At 37.5% G+C, this 14,579-nt stretch overlaps 2 protein-coding genes across 4 annotated transcripts in view; both read left to right on the top strand.

Moving 5' to 3' along the window:
• Window positions 1-4,542, top strand: part of LOC149017574 (nucleoporin (DUF3414)) — an 88,718-nt gene extending 84,176 nt beyond the window's left edge. For 2 of the 3 annotated variants that reach the window (XM_089151907.1, XM_089151906.1), the window contains exons 30-32: window positions 545-2,107; window positions 2,854-3,061; window positions 3,183-4,540. In XM_089151907.1, coding sequence (XP_089008033.1) covers window positions 545-2,107; window positions 2,854-3,061; window positions 3,183-3,271 — 1,860 coding nt within the window. In that variant the 3' untranslated portion in view covers window positions 3,272-4,540. Of the gene's footprint in view, window positions 1-544; window positions 2,108-2,853; window positions 3,062-3,182 lie in introns of all 3 variants that reach the window. The other variant, XM_089151908.1, reaches the window with a different exon arrangement.
• Window positions 4,543-9,181: 4,639 nt separating this feature from the next.
• LOC149017573 (peptidyl-prolyl cis-trans isomerase) lies at window positions 9,182-10,021 on the top strand. Its single transcript, XM_089151909.1, has one exon. It carries the CDS (start codon window positions 9,285-9,287, stop codon window positions 9,801-9,803), a length of 519 nt encoding a protein of 172 aa, XP_089008035.1. The 5' UTR covers window positions 9,182-9,284; the 3' UTR covers window positions 9,804-10,021.
• The last annotated feature ends 4,558 nt before the right edge of the window (window positions 10,022-14,579 follow it).

Below are 14,579 nucleotides of genomic sequence, written 5' to 3'. Positions count from 1 at the left end.
AGCTACCACTACCCTAATTGTCATGGTGTGTAGGTGACAAGGCGTCCAGGGGGTGGGTAGGGAAAGAAATATAGGCAACACTAGGACACCTAGAACCACCACAGCGCCTGGATGCCTAGGCAACACCTTGATTTTGAGGCAAAACTTGAGATTTGGCTAGTCCAAGTTGTTGCCTGGGTACGAAAGAGTTAAATTGCCACATAATCTTTCCATGTAGAGGAGATATGAGGGTGCTGGTGTGGAGAACCACAGACATGCCTTATTGGGAAAATGTTGGGCCAATAAAAAGCAACAAAAATCTTCTGAATATTTAAGATAATTCAACATACTTTAACAAGGTTAAGTGAAAATGACTAGTGGATATCTCTCATGGAATTAAATTTCCATCTTTATTTTTTCTTTTATTCTACTGTGACTAGTTTGAGATGATGTAACCTAGTTTCTTTTTGATACTTCTAGCTTGAAGTATTTCAGTTTTGTTTCTTCCTTTTAGCTTATTTGTGCATGTTATTGGTATTGGTTAAAGTTTCGTGTGTGCATGCAGTTTGCTGAGAAACAGATTGGAGGGATTTCTGTGCCACTTTCGGAGTCATTCATCTGTCATTTATGTGAACATTTGCAAAGAACAATAGAGTTCTTAGGTCCTGCTGTCGATGCTTCCGAGGATATCCTTTATTTCCTTACAACACAAGCTGAATTACTGCAATATCTTTTCAGATCCTCATTCAGAAGAACTTCTCCAAGGCACAAGAAATCGCAATTGTTTTTATTCTGCACACGGGTCTTAAAAATCTCAGGCACTGCCCTGAGAGTATTGATTGGTATCAGGACGTCAGCTAGGGGGCTCAAAACAACAACAAAACACATTCTTATGTTGCTTATCACATCAGTTGAGTTCAGTTACCTAAATTCAAATTCAGAGGGAAAGTCGGTAATTGAATCTGTTGAAGTCTCTACGGAGGTATCTATTGCAAGTTTAGGCTTGTTGCCTATTCTCTGCAACTGCATTGAAACTGCTGAGTATTGTACCCTGTCTCTTGCTGCAATTGACCATATACTGAGAGGTTTTATGACATCTAATACTTGGTTGCCCATCCTACAAAAGCATCTCCGGTTACAACTTCTTGTTCAGAAACTTATAGAAAAGGATTATCTTGCTTCCATTCCCATAATTTTAAGGTTTTTTTTAACCCTTGCTAGAGTAGAAGAAGGTGCTGAGATGCTCCAAAGTGCCAATTTTTTCTCATCTCTGAAACAGTTATTTGATCTTTTATTGCATGAGAAGCCTTTATTAGATATTCAAGAAGAGAACCGTCCCTCCACCTCACATAATAAAGATGATAATTCTCAACAAATATGGGGGCTTGGGGTGGCAGTAGTTACGGCAATGATTTATTCTTTAGAGGCCAGTTCTTCCGGTGTTGACATTGTGGACAGTGTTATTCTGTATTTCTTATCTGAGAAAAGCTATTTGGTGGCTTACTATTTAAGTGTTCCCGACTTTCCATCTGATGATCATGAAAAGAAAAGAGCTCGAACTCAAAGAACACGCACTTCTTTGACTGCTTTAAGAGAAACAGAGCATATTCTGATGCTTGTCTGTGTGCTTGCAAAACATAGAAACTCGTGGTACAAAATCATGAGAGAAATGGATTCATCACTAAGGGAGAGATGTATTCATCTCTTAGCATTTATCAGCAAAGGAGCTCAACGCCTTGGAGAATCTCAAAATCGGACTTTACCTCTTTTATGCCCTCCAATCCTTAAGGAAGAGATCGAACATAGTAGAAGATCATCACTTCTCAACTGCAAACATGGATGGTTCGCTCTTTCTCCTCTTGTTTGTGCATCTAAAACTGAGGTATCCATGTCAAGCACAACCTTACCTCTTCTAACAAAGGACAAAACAACTGGAAGTGTCAATTCTGTTCCTCGGACATACTTCTCTGATACTGCTGCCATTCAGATGTATAGAATTGCTTTTCTTCTTCTGAAATTTCTGTGTCTTCAAGCTGAGGGAGCAACTAAAAGGGCAGAAGAGGTTGGGTATATTGACCTTGAGCATTTCCCCGAGCTTCCCATGCCTGAGATTCTACATGGCTTACAGGTACACAATCTATTCTTTTTGGTATTAAATAATTTAGATTTTATTGGCAATTTCAAGTTTTCCCAAGTAATTGCAATGGGATGTTTGGTACTCTCAACAATTTACCCAAAAAACTGTTTGCAGTCTTATCTTTGGGCAATATCATACAGTCAAACAGCATAAAACCACCATAACCTGCATGGAAATGTTTGACAAGGATTTCCTAGTTTGATTAATTTGTCATTGGACGAAAACATAAAAAGGAGTCAGTTGCTGCCATTGACGGTGATGGGAAACCTTTCTGGCACTGTAAACTATTTGTGCCACTCATGACTCATGTCGTTGCTTCACAGCATCATCTAGTTACTATTCACTCTTAATCCAATTCAACCTGTCTGCCAGTAATGTCATGGAATGTTTTTTGGAAAAAATTCTTTCAGAAAAATTGGACTTCTGAATAAACAGGTGCTGCATGCATCCGTTGTGACTATACTTTTGAGATTGAGTTAACAAGTTTGTCATGTAGCATGGAGTTCCTCATCTATCTCACAACAATCAATTCATGCCAATGTATGGAAAAGATGATGCTACTAGAACATTATTTGTGCTGCCAAAGCTGTAAATCTCTCCCCAAAGAATATGAAAATATAGAAACATCATTTTGATATCTTTCCACTTAAAAATGTCGTTCAGTAATGACAAGAAAATGCATTATATTCAGTTGCAACACGGCAACACCTAAATGAGAGAATTTTCTGAGAATGCAGGATCAGGCCATTGGTATTGTTACTGAACTGTGCACATCCAACAAATCTGAGCAGACACAGCCTGAAATAAAAAATGTTTGCTTCTTGCTGCTGCAAATAATGGAGAAGGCCCTGTACTTGGAACTTTGTGTCTCACGTACCTGTGGAATCAGACCAGTATTGGGTCGTGTTGAAGAATTCTCAAGGGTAATCAAATTGCTAATTCAAGGTAATATTCCTGCTTGTAATCAATCTCCACTTTTATATCTTTTAATTTGCTTTCTATAATTAACATTGGTTATGATGTGTAGTATAATAAATAGCTGATGTGCAGTATGTTGATTTTGCAGCGATGGAAATGCATTCATCTTTTAAAGCATCTCTGAAGTCCTTGAAACAAATAACTTCACTTGTGTATCCTGGCTTGGTACAAGACTGAGGGTCTGCTTTGATATATCCATGTAAATGACTTCTGTAACCTGCTGTGAATAACATTTTCATCATCACAAAGTAATATGTAATAGTTTTGTACTTCCATTGAGAAGAATCTTATGGGGATGCTGCTATCAAGTGGGCTTCAACACTTGGTGATCCAGAGCCCCAAAATGATTGGCGCCTGAAGGTGGGAAGTATTGGTAAGATGATGGCAAAGGCTAATGGTTGCCATGGATATGGTAGCTGCTCTGAAGGTTGTTGAATTTGCTAGGATAACAAAAGGCTAATGGTTGCCATGGATATGGTAGCTGCTCTGAAGGGTGTTGAATTTGCTAGGATAACAACAAATTTGAGTTGAACAGCCAATGGAAATGGAATGACAGCAAGAATTTCGTTTTCCTGCTGTATCATCCCTCTTTTTCCCGACTCCATCAACTTTTAGATCTTATGTCTCACGCTGAGGGAACTGTTGAAGAATGGATGGGTTGGATTCTAGTACATCCTAACCTGGTCCCCTGTTATGTGTACCAGGTTGGACTTGCAATTCTCAGCTTTCTGTGGGTGACTTATACGACGCTGACTGTTTGACTTCACATTTTGGCTCTTTTGCTTGGGAACGAAAATAATTCAAGATCAAATTGGAAATTTTGTGATGTGCTACTTCACCAAATGCTGAGCTTATCCTCTTTAGTTCCGCTGTGTCCTGAAAAGATCTGGTTTTGGCTATTTTCTCATTGCTAATCAGGTAGATGATGAATTTGACTCCCAATTATGCGACCATTTTGGGTGGAGATGACTTTTGAAGTCCCCTTGTTTGTGACCCAGTGGGTAGAATAACTTGCTTTTGGAGCAATTATTCGCATTTGGTTGGAGCATAATCTCAAATGGACTTGCAACTGTAATTTTAGCAGGTTTGGGACTCCCTTCTTTAACGGAAGCAAATTGTCTCTAGCCCCTTTAGTGTGCAGAATTTACTAGAAGTTGTTTAGTAAACCTCCCCTACTCTTTCTTATGTGGGTTTGACCTTTGTATTTGATTTTCTTTTTGAGGTACTTTCTCCTTGTATGTTATTTCCCCATTTGGGGTCTGATTCTTCTGTTGTGAATTTTCAGCCACCTAAAAACCTTACATCTAAAAATAGATAAAAGTTGATCATAGTTTACCATCGAAGGGTTGTTCAATCGGTAATGATCGGCATTTTTCAGTGAAGTTGTCGTGGGTTTGATTCTCCATGTGGTATATGTAAGTCCCCATCTCCTAATATTTGCAGCAATTGTTGCTGGCTGTTGCCAACGGTGTTGATCGTGCCTCGTAATCAAAATGTAATCCAAGGTTGAGAATAATGGTTGGGGTTTATTTGTAAATTTTTTATTTTTTTTATTTTTATGTTTAAGGATTTAAAGTTCACTAATTTACAAAATCATAAGTAAACCATTTTTTCCTGCATCTTGCTCTGACATCCTACTTCTCATTGCTTGCCAAAATAAGGCTTTCAAACTGTTTATTTCCATGATTTCCGGGTTTTACTCTCTTTCCTCTTCTTTAAGCACTATACATTTCGGTGAGTGAGAGAATTTGAACTCAGGAAATTTTCTGAGATGGGTTGTTTAATGAGTCACTGTAACTAAAAATTAGTGTTTGCAGGTTTTCTTTTGTCCCTTTTACTTCATCTTCATTCCTCAAATGGTGATGGATTTTGCATCTAGAGCAAAACCCAAGTGATTTTGTTTTCTTAATTTTCCTATATTCTAATTGTTGTAGATTATATTGTCTGCTGAAATCATTTAACTATGTACATTGGTACGTACCACTGCTTTCTTTGGTTCAATTTTGATTTCCCATTAAGTACTGCTCAGGTCTCAAGGACTCGTACGAGAATTGAACCAGATTCATTTGCCATGGGCTGGAAACCCATGACCTCCCAAATAGAATTCCAACCAAACAATTTTGGCATGGTGATGACAGAAAAAGTTATTCCATATTCGTCTATTTTTATTTTTATTTATTTTGGTTGATGGAAACTAGTCGTCTATCTATTTTAGGAACGCTATCTGAGAATCAGAAATGAAACCCAAATCCAACCGAAGAGACAAAATATTCATTTCTGAAGCCTAATCTTTTTGACTTTTTTTCCTTTAACTTAAACCGCAGGACTCTATTTTCTCACCTAAGAAACCAAGATGAAATTCCATTCTAATTTTTATCCTTGTATCCATCCCTAAGCAGAGCGACCCATTAGAGAATCTGCTTCCCTCTCACTCAATCCTGTCTTTATATTGTTTACTTTGCTTGTTTTATTAGCTTAGATGCCCAAATGGCTCATGTTGGCCCTAGGAGGACGCACGTTAGGAGCTTTTCTTAATCAATAAAAGCCATGCCGAAGACTAGACTTTGATTGGAGTTACTATTTACATTGAATTAATGATTCCCTTCTCTTTCTCTTTCTTTAGAAAAACAAACATGAATCACTTTCTTTGCTAAAGCCACCTCTTTCTTACTTACGGCTCTGATGGCAAAACGGAATACTATTAGTGGGTGGTCACTGCCAATTCTATTTTAATATATTGTGGTTCCCAAAGGATATCTGATAGAGTATATATTTTTAGTTAAATAATGGGCAATCATTACCATTCTACTTGAACACAATTGGTGAAGGGGGGTCCCAAGAAAACAGAAAATTTGAGGTACAGGCTAGAGCCATAATAAAATAGCAAAATCAGAGATTCCTAAAAATATCTTAAAATGTCTCTTAAGCATAATGGTATACTCAATTAGTATATTCCATTAAGTCATAGTTAGATAATTCATAATTCTTAAATTGCCCTTAACGTCTTATAACATTACGGTATTACACTTAACCATTTGTCTCTAACCCCCCCCCTATTTTCCATTCTTCAATGCGGGGTTGAGGATACCCATCAAAAGGCTGCCGTTTTCAACAACTACAATCAAAATAATAGATGTATTGGTCTCTGTTTGTATTTTCTAGCGAAAATGAGCATTGTTGGTTTTGATTTATTTTAAATCTTTTGAACAATAAAAAAGAAAAAATTTCTGATTTTGGCAACCAAAGGTGCATTGCACTATTGCTCAACAAGGGATGGATGTTTTTCTCAATGACAAATCGAAGTGGGAGACCCCTGCTATTATTTGCTTTGGTGAGAAATTGCTTCATTAGAACTACTGGGCTGCTTCTATTATGATGAATCCCAAAAATTTTGTCATTAGATAAAGAGTTTGATTTTTCTAACCTTGAGATCTTAAGGATACATTGTGTCCATTCATACTTTTTGTTAGGTTTTTTTATTAAAATATATATTAAGTTTCAAAATTAATTTTTATATTTTTTTTATTTTAATTGTTTTGTTAGTGTGTGGGATCCATGAGGTAAGGGTGGTAATGAAACCCCATGAGTAAAAGAGGTTCTTCATGACATTGGTCATGGGTCTTAAAGGTATTGATCATGGTAATGAGGTGGGCTTACTTGAAGGGTGGAATTTACTCAAATTCTAACTATTGACCGTCAATTCTCATTTCAACTTCATGACCATTCATGGCTATTACCATAAGTGGGGTTAAGGTTTTTGAATGTGTTGGTACGGAATCTCGCTCGCCCTTCCCTGTCTCGAACCTGCAAAATACGTGCTTGACCTTGTGTGGTCGAGGTACGTCTCTGACGAACAAGTCAGTACCAATGATATGATCTCAACTACTCAATAGAGAATTCAAGCAATTGATCACACAGAATCTGAATACCTACCCCATAGTGTTTACCTGAGGTGTTTATATAATGTTTGATAATAGAGTTATATTCGGAATGTGACTCTAATATGAGTTGTATTCGGAATGTGACTCCAATATGAGTTGCTATAGGAAAGTAACTCAATAAAGAGTTCTTTTACCTAGCTGACTCCCTTCTCCAGTCGTTGGATGGTAGGAGTCTACCCTTGTGAGGTTCCTTCATCCTGCTAGGTGACTGTACTTGCCATTATAGTCGGTCCTACCATGAACCGCCAGGTCGAACCTTAATAGGTAATGAACCTGGTCGGACCGAACAGCTGCGGGTTCAAATCGGAAGATATAGAATGACCATTTTAGTCATTAACAGAATGTATTAAATCAAATTCATTCAAAAGAAGTGAATATGAGAGTTATTTCTCCAAGTAATGGGGAGATTAGGTCAATGTGGTTTATTCATATTAGTGAAGAGTCCATTGATTATCCATTAGTAGATAATTGATTTTCTCCCTTGTGAATAGGTGAGTCATTGTGATTTAATGACCCAATTTATTGCTTTGAGAACTTCAAGGGATGTAAGGTGTGGTTTAGGCTTATATAAACCCAACCTTTCATTGCATGCAGTGTGGAATAGACACTTCTCATACTTGCATTATTTGTTACTTATTTTAAAAGTTTCTTCATTTGAATTTGTCTATGTGTTATGCTTTAGCTTTTGATTCCTTGAAGGGACTAGAAGAACTATATGAGTTGGAGGTTGTTTTATCTTGGAGGTGGTGGTGCGAAGACCCCTTGGTAGTAGGGTGCATTAATTACTTTAAAGACAATACTCAATGCGTGACTCAACTTCATTCATTGCTGGTTCGTTCGATTGCAACATCAAGCTCTCTGGGTTGGCTAAGGATCTTCATCTTTCAATATTATTACAATATCATTATTGTGTTTTGTATAATTTGTAATACACTTAGCCCTATAGTTTTTATTGGAAAAGAGTGAGGAAAAAAGAAAACGGGAGAAAAGATATCATGAATTTTGATGAAGAAAAAAATAAAAATAAAGGATATGTTGGTCATATATTATATAAAATATGGTAAAATTATAATTTTTTTAAGCAAAGAAACCCTACTTATGATATATTTGTCTTTTCCTTTAATTTGTTTTACTATTTTAACGAAAAAGAAGGTGATTGTTTTTTAAAAAATATTTTGAGATATATATATACTAATTTGATATATTTTTGGGGGTGTATAATGTTATTATTTTAAGTGTCTCCAATTTTCTTCCAAAAAAATAATTGGTGAAGGGTATGTTTTGGCTTCAATTAGAACCACTCAATGGTAGGGTAGATTTTCTGTCACTCTCGAGAGTTTGCAGTGGTAGCAAGGACAATGAGAACTTAAAAATCAATTAGATCCACAATTTAACAGCACTAGCGACCAGAAAATGGGCTTCAGTGTAATACGATCTGGTGGTTTCAAAATCTGAAATTGACAGAGGAACACGTGGAACCACGTTTAGAATGGAGGAAGAAGTAGTAGCTCAATCAGTGAAGAGTGAAGACCAGATGTCCACAGCTGAGAAAACTGAAACAGAAAAGATGAGGCGGTGAGGTTTTTTCCTTTTTATCTTTTTTAATGCGGTGAGCATTTTCTTCCGTCTTTAAAACGTTAAGTAATCACGAAATCAACGCGTACTTGTAAGTGATCAAAATGCCTTTTACCCTCAGATCGGAATCAAGACCTGATGATAGGCTACAATGCTGTAACTGATCAGCGTTTGTTTCTACGGTAGATAGTCGTAAAGAGTTTTAACATTTTTAACATGATATAATGACACGTGTACGGTGAGGTTACAAAATTCCCGTTTTTATGGTATAATCATACATTTGCTTCACCGAATAGACGGAGAGCATATTCCTTCCATTTTTTATTTTATTTTTTAAAACAAGACGGAATATTCCAACTGGCCCAGGTAGCGTAGCAGCTTCGCAAATTAAAAGGAATGGGATCAAGTTAACCAACCCGGGTCAAAATATAACCACAGTTAGTAATACCACCATCGTTTTCAAACCCTAATCAGATCCGAAATCTTGACTCGTTTTAATTCAACGGCCAAGATCGAACCGAGTAAGATATTGTGCCAGGCAGGCCGCTATATATAACAAGCTCAGATCTCAACCCTAGTGTCAGTGCTCATTAGCGTCTTTGTTCTTTGTGAAAGTCGCGGCGAAACATCAGCGTTTGTGAAGGAGTTACAGAGAGATCTTCATTTCAGCGGCAATGGCAAACCCCAAGGTTTTCTTCGATATGTCCGTCGGCGGTGCTCCCGCTGGTCGAATCGTCATGGAACTCTTCGCGGATGTCACTCCTCGTACCGCGGAGAACTTCCGTGCTCTTTGCACCGGTGAGAAGGGTACCGGCCGAAGTGGCAAGCCCCTGCACTACAAGGGATCGGCCTTCCACCGTGTGATCCCAGGTTTCATGTGCCAGGGAGGAGATTTTACCGCTGGAAACGGTACCGGCGGTGAGTCTATCTACGGTGCCAAGTTCGCCGATGAGAACTTCGTCAAGAAGCACACTGGACCTGGCATCCTCTCCATGGCCAACGCTGGACCTAACACCAACGGATCTCAGTTCTTTGTCTGCACTGAGAAGACTGAGTGGCTTAATGGCAAGCACGTGGTGTTCGGCCAGGTGATTGAAGGAATGGATGTGGTGAAAGCGATCGAGAAGGTCGGTTCTCAAAGTGGGAGGACATCTAAGCCGGTTGTGGTCGCCGATTGCGGTCAACTCTCTTAAATTAGTCGCTGATCTAATTATTCGACCATGGATGGTTTCTTAGTTTCGGTTAGGGTTTGCTTTCGATCTGGTCTTTTTTATTGTGTTTCGGCTTAGGGTTGGGTTTGTGATGTTAATCTGGTGAGGCTTGAGAGGATATGTAGATGATGAAGATGATGACCTTACTCTTGAATAAGTTTTAGTGTGTCGATTATAAATAATCTTCTCCATCTTTGCTTCCCCAAAGTGTTGGCTTCGCTTTTTTTCTTTTTTTCCCCTTGGTTATGCATAATCTCCCTGTTGCGCCATTAAAGTGTTTCAGATATTTTTTAGATTTCTGTGGATCCAAGCTGAACGCGTGGCAGCAAATTACGATTTAGAGAAAATGCCGATCCTTGAAAGTAGCACCTTTCATTTGATTTCGATCTGATCTCTTGCAAATACATTCTCGAAGCTTGGAGTAATCCAATGTGTTTTTGTTTCGTGGATTTGTCGTTTTATGTTGTCACGGATTTGGGAAATCGGGTGACTTGTATACTTGTTTGACTTTTATTATGTAGGGCATCTCTGATGATCCACGGCTAATATTTCAGAGTTCTACTTTGGTTCTTTTGAAATCCCTGCTTAATACAAGTGGAATGAAGCTAATGCAAGCCTGCAATATTAAATCGGAAAGGCGAAACCTTTTTGTCTTACTTACAAAGCCGGATGTACTGAGTAAGCATCATATACTTATATTTGATATGTTCTCTATAATATTCAGATTGAAGCTTTTATCCTAAATCCGCTTGAGTCTCAATTTTCTTTGGCACGGTTGAGCGTTCTCAGGAATAACTTTACTCTTTGGTGGCCCTACTATTGAAAGAAAGCTGACACAGAAGAAAAATTGATACTTGTGGACTGACTTCTCTTTTGTTGGATATGTTTGTATTGTTTTTCGTTTTTGGTGATTGGTGAAGTATCTTGTATATTGATGTTATTGTAATAGATCTCCTCTGGTACAGAATGGAATTCAAGGTTCAGGATTTCTAAAACATGAGTTGGAGCAATTCTCTTCTTCGTTGGGAGTTAAAAGTTGATTTACCCAAAAAAATAAAAAAAATTTGGAGGTAATTCTTCTAATTTCTTGAGATCCGGTGATGCCCAAGGAATCTGGATCTTGCCCCATGGCTTCCTGACCACAAAAATCAACGGTTCCACTGGTGAAAAAGTTTTTTTTATTTTTATTTTTTTCTAAAAATTGTTTTTTACCGTGAGCCCCACTGAGCGTTGGGGTCGCTGATCCGGACTCATTCCCAAGGCCTAGGCCTGTTGAGTTAGGTTTCCCATCCAAATATGATTTTCACTTAACAAGGGCCGTATATTTGGTGCAGCTTCTCCTAAGGGGGTCAGTACGGTGTCGAATACCATTTTTGTGCCGTATTAAAGGTTAGTTTTGAAATTTGATTATTTCAAAGGCACCACACTCTTTTCCATCCCACTATAGTCAAAAACTTAGTCTGTCTATTTCTTTAATAGAAATGGACTATACTTTTTTTTTTTTTTTTTTTGTAGATGTGTGATATGTATTTCAGCATCACATTAAATAATTGAAATCATTTATAAGTCACTTCAAAGAGTTGTGATTAAACTAAAAATAAATAAATAATGTGACACTTAAGATAAACTTCAACCTTTTGATTTGATGTTGAGACACATGTCACACATCTACAAGGAAATGGATGATCATTTCTTTATAGAATTTAACAGGATATTAGTCCAATAGCAAAGGGATTTTTATCAAGTTCATTTTCGACAAAAAAATGGACCTCTATTTTCCTCTAGATGTAGGACACATATCTATCAGTCATATCCAATGATTGAGGTAAGATTTAGAAGATATAAAAAATTTTAATTTTTAATTTTAATTTAAACATTTGGATGTGACTAATGGACAGGTGTCTTTCATCCAGAGGGCAATGGATAGGCCGAGCCAATGGACCTTATTAAATTCCAGTAACAAAGCATGATCTTGGCTTTGGGCTAAGATATCTTTGTAGGTGCTTGGGTGTACCAGGCTAGTTGTTGAATCCAATTGCAAAGAAGTGGTTGGTTTCTTAAAATTCCCAATCCCCTGTGGGGTCTTACCAAGATTAATCTAGTCCTAGTGACATTTTTTTTTTCTCACATTCTCTTTCGAGAACTGCTCATTCATTTTCTCATACTCCTAGGGGTGCAAGTTTGGCCCTGGTGGCCCTGACCCGCCCTAAGCTCGCCCTGAGCCTGAATAGAGCTTAGGCTAAATATTTTGGCCCTAAGGGCGGGTTAGGGTCAAAATATTATGGCCCTTAACTAGGGCCAAGGTTGGGCCTAGGATTACTCTTTGGCTCGCCCAGCCCATCTTGGCCTGTTGCTGATTTTGGTCTTGATCTTAGCCATAATTTTGGCTCTGATCTTGGCCCTGATTTTGGCTCTGATCTTGGCCCTGATTGTGGCCCTGATTTTTACCCTGATCCTAGCCTTGATTCTGGCATTGATATTGATCCTAATCTTGACCCTGATCTAGACCCATGATTTTGAGCCTAATCATGGCTTTGATTTGAGTCTGGACCCTCTACCAATATCGAGAGGAATTAATTCTAATCCACATGGTTGAATACTTCACAAGTGTCAAAATTTAAAAATATCATCATGTTTTGTAGAAAATTAATAAAAATAAATTATATCTTCATTACCAATGTAGTAAGCATCCATTTGATTTTGGGCCAATCCTAACCTAATTTTGGTTCTAATCTTAATGTTAATTTGATCCTAATCATATACTACATTTTTACCCTAATCTTCATATTAACATTGATATAATTATAAGTCTTGACTTTGACTTTCAATCATTTTGATCATATTAGAATATGAGTTCACTTTTTATATTATTTTTAAGATAATTTTTATTTTTTGTTCCAAAAAACCATTGATATTTTTGGGACTAAGGCGAGATAATATATTATAAATAATAAAAACTAAGTATATAGAGAATTAATATCTAACAAATCTAAATTCCAACTTCTCATCATGAATATTGACATCTTTCTTTTGCCTCCAATATGATATTTCTGAAAAAAAACTTATTAAAGACAAATAACTATGTTTGTAACTAAAATATTATTTTCTTTAACTATCAAAAAATAATTAATACTAAATTATCGTTGATTTACTTGTAAACAAGGTTTTTAATATGGATTTTTTTGTTGAATGAGGATATCAATGAAAGAATTTTTTAATTTTCATCACCAAAGTAATGGGAGAGGTTTTCAATTTCTATTACCAAAGCAATAAGAGACTTTCAGAGCTCAATGTAGAATTATGGAGTATGAATTTATTTATGTTTAAAGCAACACTATCAATTTATTGTCTATTTTATCATTTTGTAAGAGTTTGAATCATCTTATATTTTTATTAATTTTCTTTTTAGTTTACTCGTGATACTTTTATGTATTTTTCTTTTTAATGAATTTACATTTGATATTTTAGGTCAAAGGATATGACCAATTAAGGCTAGGAACAAGGCCAATCAGGGCTAGGGCCAAGATAGGGTCAATCAGGGCCAAGAACAAGGCCAATCAAGGTCAGGGCCAAGGACAAGGCCAATCAAGGTCAGGGCCAGGGACAAGGCCAATCAGGGTCAAGGATAGGGCGAATCAGGGCCAGGAACATGGATAATTAGGGCCAACCCATCCCGACTCGGCCCAATTAGGGCCAATTAGGGCGGGAATGGGCTTGGCTTGGCCCTGTAGGGCTTAGGGCTGAGGACAATAATCTATGGTCCTGAACTAAGTTCAGGGCAGGAATGGGCTCATATTAGAACATATAAGGCTGGGCTTGGGATCGCAAAGCCCAGCCCAATTGCAGCCCTACATACTCTTGTGGAAATGGTTGCAATAAGTTATGGGCTGGGTCAAGCTTTTCTGTCCTAGTGTAAATAGTTGGCCTTGATCTTGATTTTGACATTATAAAGTTATGTTGGATTAGGTTAAGTCAAACAGTTTACCTTGATCTGAGCTCTGACCTTAATATTGAACCTAACTAAATTATAATAATTCTAATTTTACCCCCCCCCCCACCCCCAAAGAAAAAAAAAACCCGTAATTGGGCTGGGCCAAGCTAGCTCTAGTCAAACACTCAATCTTAACCTGGCTCTAGCCCTAATTAGGGCCACCCTGGCCTTGTCTAAGCTACCTCTGAGGCCAAAACTTTGAGATCAATCCTTATTTGGGCTCATGGCAGGTTCGAGCCATCTAGGCCAAACTTGCACCCTAACCTAAAGGTATCGATAAGTTTGCTGATGCCCTAACTAGGCAAAGCCTGTGGATGAGTTGTTTGACATGTTAAACATTCTTCCACTCCGTAGATGGAGGATCTTGCATGCACTCAAAGATGAGCTTTTTGTATCCAAATGAATAAATTGCCTCTTATGGGGAAGCAGGAAAAGGTGAATAAGAAGAACATCATATGCTAATATCTTTTTTAGTAGATAACATGGTTACCAAAGAGGAAAAGAGAGAGACAACTAGGATGTTAGTTCTCGATATTCTGTATTATATGTAAATTTCTTCCCTAATAACTTAAAGCGAGAAAGAACACTAGTAAATTCACTTTCTGTAGGAAATAGAATTTTATTTATTTATAGGGAGAAATCCCGATTACAACCTAGACCTAAAATATCAAACAATAAAATCAGAACAGACGAGTGGGGCGGGGGGTGGGGGGTGGGGAGAAGGAACTGCTGAGGACATATTCACTATTGAAGCTTTGGCAATGAGG

Source organism: Hakea prostrata, chromosome 4, assembly GCF_041222555.1.
Source record: "Hakea prostrata isolate BN-2017 chromosome 4, UWA_Hpros_2, whole genome shotgun sequence".
Classification (NCBI taxonomy): Eukaryota; Viridiplantae; Streptophyta; class Magnoliopsida; order Proteales; family Proteaceae; genus Hakea; species Hakea prostrata.
Note: the sequence above shows the minus strand (reverse complement) of the source record. Positions and strands in the feature narration are given on the sequence as shown.

Excerpts from the sequence above, each read along its gene's own strand:
- LOC149017573 (XM_089151909.1), top strand. The coding sequence starts at position 9,285 with ATGGCAAACCCCAAGGTTTTCTTCGATATGTCCGTCGGCGGTGCTCCC.